General features: G+C 44.2%; 1 protein-coding gene across 4 annotated transcripts in view; it reads right to left on the bottom strand.

Moving 5' to 3' along the window:
• Positions 1-1,285: 1,285 nt before the first annotated feature.
• The window catches only part of LOC144772309 (uncharacterized), a 209,218-nt gene continuing 191,136 nt past the window's right edge, over positions 1,286-19,367 (bottom strand). For 3 of the 4 annotated variants that reach the window (XM_078656537.1, XM_078656539.1, XM_078656538.1), the window contains one exon: positions 1,286-9,685. In XM_078656537.1, the coding sequence (XP_078512663.1) occupies positions 6,504-8,978 (2,475 nt within the window). In that variant the 5' untranslated portion in view covers positions 8,979-9,685 and the 3' untranslated portion in view covers positions 1,286-6,503. The remainder of the gene's footprint in view (positions 9,686-19,367) is intronic. The other variant, XM_078656540.1, reaches the window with a different exon arrangement.

Genomic DNA, 19,367 nt, shown 5'->3' with positions numbered 1-19,367 from the left:
AACAGGAAAGCCTACCTACACACTGTGAAATCATTTGGTGTCCCATTGGCTTCTTTATTGCCATATATCGCTATATCTGGATGATCTCTACTGGCTGTTTGATGATGGCCAGTTGATTCTTATGAACATCCACTTTGATGCTCAAGTTTTTTTAGAAATGTGGCTCACTAGCCCGGGAGCCTTTTAAACAGGATTGTGGCTTGTTGGCCTGGCTTCCCCTGTTCTTCGGTTCCACAGACAATACTGTAAGTTCAGGGATTACTCCCAAGGTATACCCTTCTGGCAGTACCATCCTTCACAACCTGTGAAGAAGTCGTCCAACCAGTTCTTTCCACAAAACAGAGGGCGTGGTGGTTCCAAGGGTTGCCAAGGAGAGCAGCAACAGTCCTCCTCTCCAGAACTGCAAAACCACTTTAGACTGCCCTTGAGGGAACACATTTGGCATGTAATGGGGGAGGTGAATGCCATTACACTTATATCATAACCTGTCCATTACTATGGAACATTGGTTCCTTCAGAGTGTCAAGCACCGCACACCCTTCCAGGACATGTTCTCTCCCATTATGTGTTTCATTTGTCCCCTCAAAGGACCATGCTTTCACTCTATCACAATGTTTTTATCCCTTTGGCACTGACAGTACTTCATAGAGATGGGCAAACTATTGGAGGCGCGAGCCAGATGCCTGGCTCTGGCTCACTTTGAGGTCCTCTTGGAATCTTAAGATTAAAACAAGCTGACCTTTGATGTGGCTACTGCTTGCCACACTTTAAGCTCCTGCGCCAAGAACTTAAGACAAACATTACCCCTTCACATATAACATGAGTTAAAATAAGAAAAATGTAAAGCGCTCCGATAACCTCCGGGGTCTGGTTAGCACTATATTAAACTTTAAAAATAATAAATACCCATTTAGTGCCAGAACTGCAGGGTGAAAAAACCTGGGACCAATCTTGGCTTCTCTGCTTAACCAAATCGTGTGATCTTAGGCAAATATTTTATTTACCTGTGCCTCCTTTTTCTTCCTTATTGCATATAAGAGCATTTCGGAATATGCAAGGTGGGGCTGTGTGTCATAGAAAACACTTCTTGTGTTTGATTTAATTGGCTATAAAGTTGCTATATGAATAGAGGCCATATACAGGGTGTACATGACAACTGACTTACCATTTAGTTCACTAATGGCATTGTTATCATGGCCGGAGGATTGACTGTTTCCAAGTTCATATTTAAAAACTGTCAGTTTTATTAAGATTTTCAATGCAGTGAAATATTCAGATTTACTAAAGGGAAATGCTTCCGTGTGTTAAAGAAATATGCTTTCTGGAATTTTGGAGACACATATTTTTGTATTACGGTTGCTGCATAATTTATACACCAGACATTATGAGGATTAAGCTCGTGCCAAGTCTGTTAGAGCCAAACATACACTTCACTCAGACCACCCTGTTGTCCTTTACACCTCTTACACTTCACAGTCAATATCTAGACAGCTATGTGTCTCCTTTGATCCAAATGGTACAAATATGACTATCACACTGTGCTCTACAGAGAGGCCAAAGATTGCATGAGCATGTTATCTGCACACCTTAATGACCAGTGAGAGGCACTAGGAGGCACTTGGGAGAGGATGTAGCCTCACAGCTTGAGCCGTCGATGTCCAACCTGGGCAACAGTGTTCGAGTCTCGGCAACGACGCTCAACATCCTGTGATTCTGGGCAAATCACTTAATCTCCCCATGCCTAACAAAAATGAATGTGTCCTCATGTAACGAAACTGGTGCTATGTAAAGCACTCTGATACCCGCTATCTTCTGGTCTAGTTTGCGCTATATAGAAATCTAATAGTCATCTGCACACAGTAGATTAGAATGAAACCACAACCAAAATCAGAAACTGGATTCCAGATACTCTGATTTGAGGACATAGAGCAAGGAAACACATCTGTACACCCAGCAAGGGACATTCCCATCCCAACAGGGTGCTCCAATCACCCCCCAAGACTTTCGTAGAAAAGACAAAAAGAATAGTAGCCTGGAACAGTTCTCCCTTGAAAACAGGCAAGCATCAGCCCTAAGCGGTGTTCCAGAAAACTCATCATTGGCACCAACTGTCAGCTTGACAATTGTTCAATCTATAATCGATTACATTTTTGCACAAATATACCAGCTCAGACACCCGGCGGGGATAGCAATACCATGGAGCCTAAAGTGAGATCATACTCCAATAAGTTTGAATGTTCTGCTCAACATAAAACATACAGCTGGTGTACATATCTCAATGTAGAATTAGAACTTGTAAATCAAAAGGAGGATACGTTAGGGAATAGTCAACACAGATTAACTGTCATTCGTCATGTCCCAATATCATCAATCGATCAGGCGACAGTGGAGGAGTTTGTGCAAAGTAAAACACCTCATCAGATCTGGCAGATTTTATTACAACCTATGAGGAATCCATAGCAAACGTTATCATGGCTATCACATTGAATTTCTGCCAACAATCTTAAAAAGGAAAAACTGGAAATCAACACTGATTGATGATGAAGCCAAAAACACAAAATCAGAGCTTCATTAGGCCTTAAGGCAAAATTACATTGAAACCATCAAGAACAGGGTACAAAAAGCTAAATCAAACTAATAAAACTCAATGGGAAAAGTAGCAATGGTATCTCCTTATTGAGGAAGCAGTTGTCAGTAATGCTAAGTCATTCTGTTTATTATTTTTTATGTATTTATTTTTAAAGTTTTATATAGCACGAACCAGACCCCGGAGGGTATCAGAGCATTTTACATTTTGGATTGTTACGTTACAGGTTACATCAGTTACAAGAACATAGTATGATGACGGTCGAGGGGGAAACCAGGGCAAATCTCTTCTATAGCTGTCTAGCAGCTCCACCAGGCATCAGCCCTGTTGCTCAGGTCTCAGTGTTCAGGAAAAGCAGGTTATTGGTGTCAACGTTTAGGGTGGTACTTGCAAAATAATATACACTCAACTGTACCAGCTTAAAAAGGAGTAGGATATTTTAAAACAATTTTCTACAATGATAGCCATGGCTCTCAACATCAGAGACCAGAGGACGCACATTCAATCATCCTGGCAGGCTAGATTACACCCGATAAAGAATAATATGCTTTCCAGAATTGAGAAAAACAAGCTTGGTCATAACCTCCCAAGAGTAAAGGCGAGATCTCAGAACCAAGCTCATACAGTCCAGTTTCATTGATATAGATGAACAATAAAACACAAATATTTTAGATCATATAAATGAATTGCCATAAGAAAAAACATTCTTAACCTAATGCAAGGCAGCTTCAGAAGTGGTCTATTGACAATCTGTCAGATGTTCAATCTCCAACATTCTTTCCCAGGGGCAACTGCAATGCTGTTTGTACAGCAGCAGAACACAATGTTCCTTCACATCTCTCAGTTACATCTGATCATGATATCATTACCAACATCGTCATACACAGTATATAACCATTCAACAATTCTGTAGCTTTCATATCTCTTTAGCTCCTTCTCTGTAAACTAGGACCTACACTCCGCTTCCAAGGCGAATGCATGTACAAAGTACAAAATATATTGGGACAAGGATCTTGTAGTGCCTCTGAGGCTGTTTTAAGTATTACTGCCATCTCGCCATGCTCCTTGAGATGGGCTGTTCAATTTTATTACACAAACCACATCTAAAGGCAATGACTCACAAATATTCGGAAGGGAGATGGTCTTTTGTAATTCTGTAAATGGCAGATCTTGAGAGAAACAATTGTCAAAATGCAGTGATGCAATAAATAACAACAAGTACACTCAGGATCAGATCTGTCCCTTTGTTTCAGAGTTCTTTCCCAGATCTTTCCTCGTTGTGTGCCTCAGATCCAGAAGTGGCCTAGCAAATGAAGGACTCTAACGAAGGGAGTCACTTCACCAGTGCATTGACTGTTTTTCAGATCCATTTAAAGGTTTCATGTTAATTCAATAAAGTCTCCAAAATTGATTCTTTTTTTTATTTTATTTTTTTATATTTTAAGACCTTTATTGATCAACAGGAGTATCACACAGCGTTTCGCTTACAACCCATCTGGGCCAGCCGCATGCACATTGAGTTGTTCCGAAAGTGTTTAGTGGACACAGCCTCAAGGCCGACAACCCTGGGGTCGGCGGCGTAAGCGGTCGATTAGAATAATATATAATTATACATTCAGTTGGTGATGTGGAGAGGTGGGTCTGTAGGGTTTTTTTACTTTTTCGTGCGTAGTATGCGTGAACTCAGGGGTATAGGGCCATGCTAGCACTCATTGACGTCTTCAAGTGAATTGAGGTCCGTTTCAATACGCGTGTGGTATGAGGAGGAGTATCAGAGGAGCACGCCTCCCAAGGGGACGTGGGGTATTATCAGTGAGGGATAAGGCCAGTCAGCAATTGAAGTGTGTCGGCGAGCGAGCATCTATACAGTGTATCCACTCTGTTGAGGGTGTTTGGTGCTTGTACTTGTAATCAGAAAGGGTCATTTCAGCCATGGCTGTCACTCTCGAAGGCCCCATGGTGTTGCATGTATAATATCCAGCTTGGAAAGGTCTGGTCCAAAGGGGAACGGGACCAGTGTATCAATAAACTTTAAAACAGTAACAAGAATAATATATACTAGAGGGGAAGGGAATGGAGGTAAAGAGTGCCATGGGTGTGAGAAGGGAAGTGCGGCGACAATGCGGCGGTAGTGGTCCAGCGGGCGAGTAGGCAAGAGATTATGGCGGGCGGCCCGCCTGCATGCCAAGTGTTTAAGGGGGGTCACCGTCCTAGGGGTGTGGTGGGTATGGTAAGACAGTATTTGTCGTGTGGCAACCGGTGGCAGAACTCCCAGTGAAGGTTGGACGTGTGCGGGCGTGGATGCGGGAGGGGCAACATACTCGCCGGTGCGGGTTAGGCAGGTTCGCCGCGTGTGGCGAACAAGGCACGGTGGATATGTGAGCAGGGAGCAGTGCGGTATATGTGAAGATGCAATTGCACGCTGGCGGTGGGGGAGGGGGAGAAGGAAGATCATATGAGTGGGGGGTCCCGTTGGGTATGGTAGCGTCTCATGGTGTCCATTGTGAGGAAAGGGGGGGGGGGGAGTATGCGTCTCCTTATGTTATACTCCAAAATTGATTCATGTTCACAGAAATATATGTAGCACCTTGAAGTAAAAAGCTCAGTTTCAAGCATTCTTAAGGCACAGAGATGCATTATGTTATATATTTGACTTTGCTTGACTACAGAATGTGGTGGTTAAACAGCAGTTTAGAAATAATTACAATTTCATAATTTTCTCTCGCTCGGTGGTCCCAGTGTTTCTGCCATACTGTAAACTGTACGTTACGAGTAATCTACAATGTCTGTGTTTTATTTTGACTTTTCATAACCACATATAACTGTTTATGCCTCTACTTTAATCAGTATAATGTTTCTGTAGCACCTGGTACTTTTTACTTTATGTTAAATTCTGGCCAATTGCCTAGTTTTCTTCTGCTTGATCTGTTGCTTAAATGGTTATTCAGTTATTCTGCAGGTATTCCTGATTTCTCTTCGTGTACTGGATGTGTTCTAAAACAGTTGTGAAATTTACATTGTATGGCCACATGAAATTATGATAAGAGCACTTCCTCTCATCTCCCCATGATGTACAGTATTCTGAACATTTGGGTCACTCCTGTTGTCATTACCTCCAAGGACGAAGGATGGTTTACTGTAGACATGAAAGATTCCTTACTGTCCAAGCCACTGTCAGTTATTTTTCAACTGGATTCTTGTTAAAATGCAAATTATTTACAGGAGTGCCTCATTTGCCTGTTCTGGACTTCCTGAAGCAATGAGAGAGGACTTTTTTTACTTGAATTTCTAACCACGTTTAGAACATGCATGTGGTTTCTACTGTGTATTATTAGTGACATCTCTGTAATGAATATTTTGCTAAATTCAAAGTATTTACACAATTCCCATCTACGGTGACTGTCATGATGACCCTATGTAGTTGAAGACTTTTGCACTTAGAGCTTGAGTATGAGCTGGTTGTAATTTCCTGACCCATGTTCCAACCCCCGTTTACTCATAGGTTGGAAGGTATTAAACGCATCTGATATTTATTGGATGCGTTAAACATCTCCCCCTTTGTTAAATTTCAGCAGGTCAAATCTGCCGAAAGTTAACATGGGAAAACATACGGTATTTACTGTATCATGTGGATTTAAGTGCGCTAAAGACCAACACATGCATATTATTCCCCATAAACTTGTAATAGGTTTACCTTATGGCACCTGATAAATAATGTACCACATGGCATCAGTATTTATGAGGGGCAATAAATAATGACTCAACTCTTAATCAGACCCTTAGTATATTAATAGGATTTCTTTCCTTTATCTCTTCTCAGGTGGGGTGATATATGATTCTTTTCCTTGAAAGCATTGTCACATTAAGTAAATGTACATGGTTTCTCTGTTGTAAATTATCTCAATTGTCCCTGGATCTACACATTTAGTGAAGGTGTGTGGCTTCTCAGATGACGTAACAGATTACCTTTTTGATTGAAACCTTTATAACATATAGAACATTTATATGGTTTCTCTCCACTGTGAATCCTCCGATGTATCCTCAGGTATCTCTTTGAAATGAAAGCCTTGTCACATTCAGAACATTTATGTGGTTTCTCTCCGCTGTGAATCCTCTGATGTATCAGCAGGTGTGTCTTTGTACTGCAAGCCTTCTCACATTCAGAACATTTATATGGTTTCTCACCGGTGTGAATTCTTTGATGTATTATTAGCTTGCCCTTCGTGCTGAAACACTTGACACACTCAGAACATTTATGTGGTTTCTCGCCAGTGTGTGTTCTCTGATGTCGTATCAGATGTGTTTTTTGACGAAAAACCTTATTACATTCAGAACATCTATATGGTTTTTCCCCAGTGTGAATTCTCTCATGTGATGATAATTCAACCTTTTGCTTGAAAGTCTTGTCACATTCAGTGCATGGATATTGTTTTTCTCCTGTGTGATCACTCTGATGTCGCATTAGTTGAAGTTTGGTTCTGAAACCCTTGTCACACTCAGAACATTTGTAAGGAGTCTCACCGCTGTGAGACATGTGATGCAGCCTTAAATTTCCTTTTATAGTGAAAGCCTTTTCACATTCAGAACATTTGTAAGGTTTTGTCCCAGTGTGAACTCTTTGATGTATTATCAGCTGTGCCTTTGACCTGAACGCCTTCTCACATTGAGAACATTTATATGGTTTCTCCCCAGTGTGGATTTTCTGATGAACTGAAAGACTAATCTTCTGCTTGAAAGCCTTGTCACATTCAGTACATTTATATGGATTCTCCCCTGTGTGGATTCTCTGATGTATATGCAGAGTATTAGCTTGGCTGAAAGTCTTATCACATTCAGAACATTTATACGGTTTTGCTCCAGTGTGTGTTCTCTGATGTTTTATCAGATTTGCATAATGACTGAAAGTCTTATTACATTCTGAACATCTATATGGTTTTTCCTCAGTGTGGATTCTCTCATGTGATGATAAATCACTCTTTTTCTTGAAAGTCTTGTCACATTCAGAACATTGATATGGTTTTTCCCCAGTGTGAATTCTCTCATGTGATGATAAATCCTTCTTTTCCTTGAAAGCCTTTTCACATTCTGAACATTTGTAAGGTTTTGTCTCAGTGTGAACTCTTTGATGTATTTTCAGCGGTCCCTTTGACCTAAAAGCCTTCTGACATTCAGAACATTTAAATGGTTTCTCCCCTGTATGGATTTTCTGATGATATGAAAGACTAATCTTCTGCTTGAAAGTCTTGTCACATTCAGAACATTTATATGGTTTTTCCCCAGTGTGAATTCTCTCATGTGATGATAAATCACTCTTTTGCATGAAAGCCTTTTCACATTCAGAACATTTGTAAGGTTTTGTCCCAGTGTGAACTCTTTGATGGATTTTCAGCGGTCCCTTTGACCTGAAAGCCTTCTGACATTCAGAACATTTAAATGGTTTCTCCCCTGTATGGATTTTCTGATGATATGAAAGACTAATCTTCTGCTTGAAAGTCTTGTCACATTCAGAACATTTATATGGTTTTTCCCCAGTGTGAATTCTCTCATGTGATGACAAATCCCTCTTTTCCTTGAAAGCCTTCTCACATTCAGAACATTTGTAAGGTTTTGTCCCAGTGTGAACTCTTTGATGTATTTTCAGCTGTGCCTTTGACCTGAAAGCCTTCTCACATTGAGAACATTTATATGGTTTCTCCCCAGTGTGGATTTTCTGATGAACTGAAAGACTAATCTTCTGCTTGAAAGCCTTGTCACATTCAGTACATTTATATGGATTCTCCCCTGTGTGGATTCTCTGATGTATATGCAGAGTATTAGCTTGGCTGAAAGTCTTATCACATTCAGAACATTTATACGGTTTTGCTCCAGTGTGTGTTCTCTGATGTGTTATCAGATTTGCATAATGACTGAAAGTCTTATTACATTCTGAACATCTATATGGTTTTTCCCCAGTGTGGATTCTCTCATGTGATGATAAATCACTCTTTTCCTTGAAAGCCTTTTCACATTCAGAACATTTGTAAGGTTTTGTCTCAGTGTGAACTCTTTGATGTATTTTCAGCGGTCCCTTTGACCAGAAAGCCTTCTGACATTCAGAACATTTATATGGTTTCTCCGTACTGTGATTTCTGTGATGTAGTGCTAGTTCACCCTTTTGATTGAAAGCCTTATCGCATCCAGAACATTCACATGGTTTCTCACCAGTATGAGCTTGTTGATCCATCTTCAGCTGTGTCTTTGTAAGGAACATCTGGTCACACTCACTGCATCTATATGGTCTTAGTTCAGTGTTGCCTGACTTTTGTCCAATGAGAGAGACATTTGTGAAAAAATCTTTACATTTGAGACAGTAAAATGTTTTCTCTTCAGTATGAGTTTGTTTGCCTGCCATCAAATGGCTTTTTCTAACAGACGGCTTGGTAAACTGCAGATTTATTTTATTTATTAGTAGGCTGATATCTCCTTGATGTTTTCCTAATGGGTATTTAAATTGAAACCTCTGTCACATTTAGAGCATCTGTGCGCCTCCACCATAATGCACACATTATGTTTAAATAATTAATTCCGTGTAATAAAATCCTAGAGACTCTGGGTAAATGCGTGCAGTTTCTCCTGTGTCAGTCCAGGTTAGTTCTTTCAAGTTAGGTGCAGTTTACTTACACGTATAGATGAAAAATAACCTCTCTACATTCTAAATTCTTAGCAATAGTATTAAAACTGCAAAGTTGTTTTCCTGGAAACATGTACTACATGCCATACATTTGTGTGGCCTTTCTCCGTTGTGGGTCCATTGATGGATTAGAGTTCCTTGGAATGTTAATTTGTAGTCATACTCAATAGATACTCCTTACTCCTTTGTTGTGACGTACTATGTCCCTTTCATGAGGCATCCATTGGAGTCTGCTACCAATTTCGACAGAAAAGGTTTATTGTGCAAGGAGCGCATATGGCTAACAATTACATAGAGATTATTTAGTGGAATAAAGTCTCCAAAAACTGTTTCGTAAACTTCAGGGAGCTACTGTCTCAAAAGTTGAATTGCAGTTCCTGGTGTCCACGATATTCCTTTGACCATTGCTTTTTTCTGTTTTTCTTTCACTTAATGGACAAAAATATATATATAAGCATTAGCATTTTATGAGCCAAAGAATACAAATATCAGCATTAAAAAAATCTATTTGTTTTCTTATCTGGATATGAATTAACAAAAGCCAGGAATGCTTCTGTAAGTTATAAAACGCATTAGCATAGAATTAGTATAAACAATTTGGTGACCTGGGTATTTTATTCATTTATCAACCAAAAGATTTTCAAATTTGAAATGAGATCCAAAGCACATTGTTAGTCATCCACTAACAATGTTCACAACACAAATTATAATGTACACTGAGATATCTGTAATCCAATTACCAAACACACAATAAGAAACATAGGTAAAATTAGTAAACATGACTGCTGACAAAATGGATTAAAACAAAAACTTGGATGTCTAATCTAATAAGTACGGCATGAATTGACATTGACATAAAGACATTATCATTAAATGGTGATATCAACAGAATGTATTGGGATGAATAGGAAAACTTCTAAGACATTTATCCTAGTTATTTGAGGAGTCATTTACCCTAGTTATTTGAGGAGTACAGCAATACCAACTACAGTTTTCTAGTGCTAAAGAAGAGAAAGCTGAAGCCAGAGGTTAAGGAAAAGGAAAAGCAAAAGAAATTGCCACGTTTTTAGGCGTTTTGTACAAACAATGTTATCAGGCATCGATCAGGGATATAAAGGAAGAGAATTCCACAGTTTGGCAACAGTGACTAAAAGGCACACACTCTTTGCTGGGATTTGCAATTGGAGGGCTGAAGAGGAACGAAGAGTTCAGGTTAGAGAGTACGAACACAATAGCTCCTTGATGAATGGTTCCATGTATATTTTTATGACAGATCGAAGGTCCCAAAAGCACAGTATAAAACACTAACAATGATAAAATTGTGATCTAAATTGCTGAGCGTGGATATACCAAAAACAAAAATACCTTTTAATTGATTGATTAGAGGTTTAATTAACACGGAAATTAAGGGCCTGATCTAGTGTTTGGCAGTCGAACTACCTTCTGCCAAACTTAGAGATCACTGCCGGCCATTCAGTTACAGTCAACATACTTAAACGTTTGGTGGACAGCCGCTGTTAGTTCTAGCATTCATTCACCAAAATGTATTAAAGTTTTTATTTTTCAAAAAGTGGGAATATGTGATCAAAAACAAAAAACTATTCACCGCCATACGCATGGAGTTTTTTCCCCTCGGTGTGGGAGTCATTATGTGGTTTTTTGTCCTTTCATTGCCAAGTTATACTGCCAGGTAACAGAGAGACAAAAACACATCACATCGTTTACCCTAAATAAAATGGGTGGTTTTATGCCCTTCGTCAGACGGCCCCTTCTCTTTTGTGTTGCCTGAGGGTGCTTTCCGTCAACAGAGCCAACGGGAGCTTTGTTCACAGAAAGTTGTAAATTCTCCTGACTCTAATTAGGGTGGGAAGACCGTTGGGTTGGGTAAAAGCATACTGTCACTTTTGTGACTAAATAGTTTTCTTCACCAAACTCTAAATCGGGCCACAAGATGCCTGTGATCAGATGCGCACAAAACTGAATTACACAGAAACTAAGATATCTGTATTGTAATTACTGTGTCAACAGCAATTACTCCTAACCTGAACATCTTATGACTCCGTAGCACAGAAACTGAATTAACATTTTTTTTATTAATGGTTATATGAATGCTGTAACTATGCTTTTATGGTTTGAACTGAAATAAAGTATATGATTGAAACATAAATCCGTAAACAGATTAGCACAAATTCAAGTCTAACAAACAAATCCAGCAACGATGTAAAAAAATAATAAGCATAGCCTTAGTAGTTGCCTCTACATAAGCTTGTATCACATACTGCAACCCTCTGTGTGATCCAAAATTGTATTCCTTCCTTGGGGTTGGTAAAATATGATTAGTGTTTTTAGTATTAAATGTTTTTTATTGAAAAGTTTTGCCGCATATACAACAGAAATACTTGCAAGTGTGGGCATTGTGTCATCAGAGTAAAATCCAGTATTCTAGGAACCAAGCTAAGCCCATCAGCTCTAAAACAGACGTGCGCCGCAATAGGTTCCTAAATAGAACACACACCCCCACCCGTGTTCCAAGTCCACCACCTATACCTTCTAGGCTATTCAAGCCCACCAACCCTACGTCATCTACTCAGAGAGCCGCAATAATCGGAGGTATCGAGGGCAAGTGACTTCCCGGAATTCAGAGGCCAACAAGGCCAAAAAGGGCTGCCACAGCTCTCTATACTTAGCCCCCTCCCCTGCCATAGTCAACGTAAGCTTTTCCATTCCAAGTATCTGTCACAGACGGTGGAGCCAGCCACTGAATGTCGGGACGTGGGCTGTCTGCCAGTACGTAAGTATATTTTGCACAGCTGCGCTCAGCGCAATTGCTATCAGGCGGCCTCTGCGGGATCGTAAGGGATAAGTTAGAGGGTTTGGGAGACCCAGAAGGACATGTGAGGGAAAGCGGGGAATCTCCGTGTCAAAATGCACATCTACTTGATCTAGTATCTGTTTCCAATAGGCCTGGATGTGAACACAATCCCAAAGTAAGTGTACCAAAGTGCCCACCTGTCCGCAGCCTCTCCAACATGTTGCGTCCTTACTGTGGTACATGGCATGGATACGTTCAGGAGTGTAGTACCAGTATGTTGCAATCTTAGTAAGGGTGTCTGTGAGCCCCAAGTGATAAGCGGAATGTCATGCTCTATAGTATTTGCCCTCCCACTCCTTATGACTAAGTGACCTGGCCAAGTCCCTCTCCCAGTGTGCCTTCCCGGAGCTATAAGTGTGAGCGAATCTAACCTACAGCATCTTGTATAAATCGGATATCAGCTTTTTGTCTGTCTTGCGTGTAAAAAGCCAATGCTCATAAGGAAGGAGGTGTCTATCAGCCGCAGTGCGGACCTGGTCATTAAGCGCCCAATGTCGCACTTGCAAGTATCGTAGCCTCACCGACTCTGTCATCTTATAGTCTTGCTTGAATTGGGAGAAGGGGATAACTCCTTGGGCTGTATACATGTGGTAGAGGTATCAACACCAGGAGGGTCGCCATCTCGCAAAAGCCACTGTATCCATACCGGAGTGAAATCTGGGTTGTCCAGCAATGGAGTAAGTGGGGATGGGAAGTTGGTAAGTTTGTGTTTAATATTGGTTTGATCCCAAATGTCCATGGGGACCCTTGTGATATATGAAGCGTGTAAATTAGGAGGTCTATGTTGCTTGCGGAGAAACGGAATTTCCTATAATGGTCTACCAGCCACCGCCTGATCTTGTAATAACCAGTGTTTCTCTGACTCCCATCGGCTCCACTCTACCAGGAGTCGCAATTGGGCAGCTTGGAAGTAAAGCAGTAAGTTTGGGAGCCCGAGTCCTCCCCCCTCTGGAGGAAGCGTCGACAATCTCTGTTTCATACGAGGTTTCCGACCGTTCCAAATGAACTGAGCCAATTCTGATTGTGTCTGCTGTATCCAGCCCGCAGGAGGTCTAAGAGGGATGGTACGGAATAGATATAGGATCTGTGGAAGGATTGTCATCTTGACGGTGGCTATTTTACCTAACCACGACAAAGGGTAATGTTTCCAGCGTCCCAATTCCCGACTAATTTTCTGCCGTAGTAGGGAGTAGTTAGCATTCACCGTTTCCGTGAGAGAAGGGGCCAGCTGGATCCCCAAATATGGGATAGAGGTCGCCGCCCACTGGATATGGAGCAAAGTCTGCAGATGTTCCCTGGTAGCCTTCCCTAATGACAAGTCCAGGGCCACTGACTTGTCCATATTGACTCTGAAACCGGCAGCTCGTGCGAAAAAATCGAAATCCTCTAAGCATACGGGCAACGCGTCTCGCGGATTAGATAATGAAACAAAACGTCATCGGCATAAAGACTAATTGTATGGACATAACCGCCAAACTTGATCCCTGAAGCCAATGGGTTGAGTCTCAACCTTTGTGGCAGTGGCTCCATATAAAGAGCAAAAAGGAGGGGCGACAAAGGACACCCTTGCCTGGTGCCTCTCTCAATGGTGAACCGTGGGGGGAAGAAAATCCGTTAACTCGAACCGTGGCCGTCAGAAACTTGTAACAATTCAGCACGTATGTGCGAAATTTCATGCCTATCCCCATCCTTTCCAGGACTAGCTCCAGGTAGGGCCAGTGGACCCTATCACACGCCTTTTCTGCGTCAATAGCCACCATCATATACTCTCCCTGTGTCCGCGTAGCTTTTTCAATGAGATGCAGAGCACGCTTGGTGTTATCAGAGGTTTGGCGTTCCGGGATGAAGCCAGCTTGATCCGGGTCAACTAGCCCGGCCATGTGAGGTGCTGGGCGGGAAGCTAAAATCCCAGTATATAATTTAAGATCCACATTAAGAAGGGAGATAGGGCGATACGCCCCACATTTGGATTTGTCTTTCCCTGGTTTGGGGATTACTGCTATAGAGGCCTCCCGAAGATCTCCCGGGATCGCGCCAGGCTCCGAGAAGGAGTTGAAAAGGTGGGTGAGGAGATGGGCAAGTTGTGCACAGAATGTCTTGTAGAAGACAGAAGAAAATCCATCTGGCCCCGGCGTTTTCTCCAGCTTAAGACGCGAGATGGCGGAGATAACCTCTTCAGGCCGGATATCCCTGTCAAGGTACTCAGCTTGATATTTAGTTAGTGCTGGTAACGGGACAGAATCAAGGAAGGTCTCCCCGGTTGACCTCTCTAACGGAGAGCTAGCATATAGGTTGGCATAGAAATCCAGAAATGTGCCCGCAATTTCACCGTCTTCCGTGACTCGTCTACCGTCTCTTCGGAGGATCTCTTGTATTGTCTGTTGCTATCTAGTCTCGTGCAATTTATGGGCCAGTAGGTGCCCGCACCTATCCCCCCCTGCATAATAAGCATGTCTTAGCCATAAGGCTGCAAATTCTGCCCTGTCCTGATCAATGGCCACAAGATGTTGGCGTACCGCTTTAAGCTGCCTCCACACCCGAGGGGCTCCTGTTCTCTGGTGCATCTGTTTCAACTCCCTAGTCTTTTGGGTGAGTTCTTCCCGTTTGCGCCTGTGCTCAACATTGTCTGCAGATGAAATAGCAATTAACTCCCCGTACGACTGCCTTCAATGCTGCCCATTGAGTAGCAAGAGTAGTGTCAGTGTTGCCGTCGTGTGAGATGTAGTCTGTGATGACCCGTTGTATTCGTGTGACCACGTCTTTGCGGTGTAATAGCGTCTCTCTTAGACGCCATATTCGAGAAGGACGGTGGAGTGTCGGAAGGGAGAGAACAACAGACACTGGGGCATGGTCGGAAAGAGGCAACCCCGATTTCTACCTCTGTCGTCAGTGCGTGTACAGGTGTAGATGCCAGCAGGTAATCTAATCGCGCATATGTTTTGTGGGCATTGGAGTAGTAAGAATACTCAACTTCCTGGGAATGAAAGCTACACCATAAATCCCTAAAGCCCAAATCCTGTAGACGGGTCAAGCCCTCTGTGGAGAGTGCTCCTGTTTAGTGTGTGCGTTGGCATGATCTGTCCAAGGCGTTTTCAAAAACCAGGTTTAAGTCTCCCCCAGAAGGATGTGGCGGTCTGGCGAGGCAGAGGCCTCTGCAAGAGCCGAGTGAAGGAAGCGTTCATGGCTGTCATTGGGGGCATACACTGACCCAATAGTGAGCGTCAAGTTGCCTATGGCAAACCTATAGGTCAGTAGTCTTCCTTTAATCTCATCGTCTTTGTGCAAGACCCTACCCTTAAATCGTTGAGCCACCAGAGTCTCCACCCCCGCCGTTTTAGTATGGCCTGAAGAAAAAAACTGGAGTGGGAACTTTCGGGACCAAAGCCGGTGACAATCTTTCGATAAAAGATGCGTCTCCTGAAGAAGACAGATATCTGTTTGGGATTGCTCTAAACATAGGACAGCTTTGCGCTTCACTGGATTATTAAGACCCCTCACATTCAGGGTAAGTACTTTAAATGTGGAGATAGGTATTTACTTAGGTAAATACATTACAAGCATTAGTGGAGCACTGAGTCTGACTATCGAGGCACAAGGCGCAACAGCTCCACATCCCATAGGACACGTCCCTACGCTAGCCCTGCAAGTCAAGGGGGACAAGGAACACTGAAACCCTCCCCCCCAACGACCCCCCCACTTAACAAACCCACAATAAGAAAAAGGGAAAACCAAAACATACTGTCCATCACCCGCAGGTGATCGGAAAAGTAATGAAATGGGGTAGGCTGTCAAAGTCTGCAAAGCCCCCCTCCCGCCAACGGCCTGGGGCAAAAAACACAAAGGATCCATTGGCCGTATGATAACGTGGTATTCAGCCAGGTTGGGAAGTGGACAATTCCGTTGACGCTGCCTCCAGTGCGGCCTGCTGCCCCTTTACAATCTCTGCCGCAGGGGGCCTCCGAGCTCGCCGCCTCAGTCTCTGTTGGCGCCACCGTGGCTTGGAGTCATCCATTTCCGCTGTGGGGCTCGCTATTTCATTATGCTCGGCCAGAGGGTCTATGCCCAACAATCCACAGGCCTCCTTCAGGGATCGGAGCTTATAATGTTTGTTGTTCAGTCGGAACACTAGACGAAACGGGTGACCCCAGCTGTAGGAGATGTTGTGTTTTGTAGGTAAGCAGTGATGGGTTTAAAGGTTCTGCGCTTCTGCAGAGTGAGAGCCGACAAATCCTGATATAGGACCGGCGACTGATCCTGAAATGTTAGTGGATGCAACTGACAGGCTTTTTGGAGGATCTCTTCCTTGGTGCGATAGTCCTGCACACAGACCAAAATGTCCGGTGGTGAAGCGGAGGAGGCTCGTGGGGTCCCACCCTGTGCGCCCCGTCCAGGCGGAGCTCCGATTCCAAGGGTCTCCCTAAGATGTGATTGAAGAGCTCCTTTGTGTATTTGTAAAGGTCTGTCATGTCATCTTGGATTTTCACTCCACGGATCCGTACATTATGGCGCCGGAAACGATTTTCCAGGTCTTCAAGGTGGGTCTGGAGATCAACTTGCTGATCGTGGGTCCGGATGATATCCTGCTGCAGTGCGGCTATTTCGGTGTCCTTCCCATCGCTTTTGTCCTTGAGCTCTGCCACTCGCTCTCCTATGCTATCCACATCGCGACAGACCTCATTTATTTCCTCACTGAATTCTTTCTTGAGAGTGTGAATGTCCTCCCTCAGTGCTACAAACATTGATTCTAAGAATGCCTTGGTAATCGGATCTATTCCATCCTCCATCTCAGGTACAGGCCGAGCAGCGCCAGAAGCCATACCAATAGACTGTGCCTTGGCAAATAAATCTTTCAGGGATTTATCTCTGCATCCTCTGGTCGTGGACATTCCGCCCTCCAGACACCACAGGATATGCAGGCTGGACACTATCTCGAACCACAAGGTCACCGCATCCGTGACCAGCAATGCTATCGCACCTGACTGGTCCCTCTTATTCTGCTTTAGTGAGTGAGCAGGGTCTACGGTCTGTGGGGCCAGAAGATCCAACAAGCATATTATCTGTCAGCTTGGGGTCTCCCAGTGAATCCACTCGCCTGACCCAGTCAGTGATCCCAAATGGTTGATCCACTCACATCTCAGCCGTAGTCTCAACCTTCTCATCAACAGGCACCTTAAGTACTGGCTGCTCAACCCCAACCAAATCTTCGGCTCCTGTACCTACATCGGTGTCCCCAAAGGCTGGTCTTGCTATCTCACCCCCAAGCAGCTCCCAAGGGTCAGTCAGTAGGCATCCAGTGTTCCCCCTTCAGACTTTCATTCAAGGCCTCAGTCTGCTTCACAGGTTGTACCTCCCCCTCAGGGCTTCTCCCAGCCGGTTCTCACAGGGTTGGAAATTTCGCAGGGGGCACACTGCATTGGAGCCGGGCCTTCGTTTGCGTCAGTCGTCCCCCTTCGCTACTACAAACAGTCCAGTGCCACCCTCCGTGCAATCTGCCACACAGTCTGCTAGGTCTCTCTCCAGCGCTTAAGCTCCCATTCGCGTCTTCTGGGCTGGACCCAGGCTCGAACACTGACCGCCCTGTCCTCCACCTCTCAACGCCAATAGGACCTCACCGAGCGGCTCTCTTCGCACACAGTACCTGGCGTGTAGGAAGTTCCTTAACCGTAGATAGCTATGAGAGGACGGCCCATTCAATGCAGGGCCTCCTGTAGCAGCCGCCTGGGGTCGGGTCTGCACATGCACCAACACAAAATGGTGGACTCGCGCTCTCGTCCACTCTCCACTTCCCGGAGCTCCGAAGCTGCTCCACTGTCTTCCCTCAGGTCGCAATCACAGCAGGTGGCGTCTTTCCACCCTTCATTCCCACAGTCTCTCTACCCAGCTTCAGTGAGGATGCCACGGTCGTGCCAGGTCTCTGATTTCCTTTCCCTCAGCAGCCTAATCTTGGTGCTACCGGTGGCAACGTAACAAAGCAGCCCCCCGCAGCACTCACCAGTCTGATCTTCAAATTTGGGTCAGAGGCCGCCTGCTAGGCTATGCATCCTTCATCCAGCTCGGGCGCTGCACACTTTGTTCTGTTGGCGCAGACACCGATCTCACCGCCACACTCCAGCCGCTAGTAGAAGTCGCTGTCACGCCTTCCACACCTCTCCCCTAAGGGCGCCGCAGACACCGGAGAGCTCGCTCGCGCCCCGAGTCAGTCTGGGAACTGCAGACTCAAAATGGCGACCTGAGTGCTCCCTCCATCGCGCCTCTCGTGATCGCCGTTGTGGCGGTTCCAGAGTGCTTCCGCTGCGTGGGTCACCGACGCACCTGCCAAACTATGCGGGCCGCTCCCCGGGCTACTTGCGGCCCGCCACTAGGCCACTCAGCTCGGCCTCAGCGGCGCGTCTGGGTCCGCTTCACTGTCGGGAGGAGTACGTCTGCCCGGCCGTCTTCTCAGCCTTCAAGGAAACTCACAGCATTATCAGGATGGAGACCACTGTTGAGATATCGGCCGACAGTAGCTGAAAACTGCCAAGAAGCGGGTGCTTTGGCAGGCCGTCGGCAGGAGCTCCAGAGCAGTATGTCTGCTCACGCCGCCATCTTGGCCACGCCTCCTGATTAGTGTTTTTAAAGGTGTTCCACTTTACACTCTAAAATGACATGCTGCTCATGATACAACTAGTAGTGACTCACTTCCCTTCAATTCCTCTAATATCCCAGAAACATCATTAAAGGGAGCTGAACCATGTACTGAGCATGTGCAGAAGTCCCTCAACACATATGCAAGGGAGTGCCTCTGGTGTGCCACAGGCAGGTCTGTCTGTGCTTGTATGCCCCTAATCACTGGATGAAATGCTGATTCTTTCCTATAAGGTAAGCTGGCTTTTCTTACTTACCTTTGAGCAACTACATTCATTGGCAAGCGTTGTCCACTCCCATTCTCAGATGACTGGGCCCCATTTACTTTCCCCATCATCTGCCCAGCATCATATTGTCATAAAATTGAACGCCAACACACTCTCCACATACCTGAAAATTGTAATATCATAATAACCAATAGATCACATGAGAGGCGTGGTTGCCATTACCCATCGTTCTGACTTTCAAATCCTGCCCTCCTCATACCCAGACTCTACTTCAGGATGGCCTGGTAAGTTCATTACACTGGAATAATAACTCTGTGCAACGAATTCTGCCATATCGCCAATTAAACATTGTAATTTCCAAGCTCCATGGACTAGACGGGCAACTAA

This window comes from Lissotriton helveticus, chromosome 8 (assembly GCF_964261635.1).
Source record: "Lissotriton helveticus chromosome 8, aLisHel1.1, whole genome shotgun sequence".
NCBI lineage: Eukaryota > Metazoa > Chordata > Amphibia > Caudata > Salamandridae > Lissotriton > Lissotriton helveticus.
This window is presented reverse-complemented; position numbering and strand designations above follow the sequence as displayed.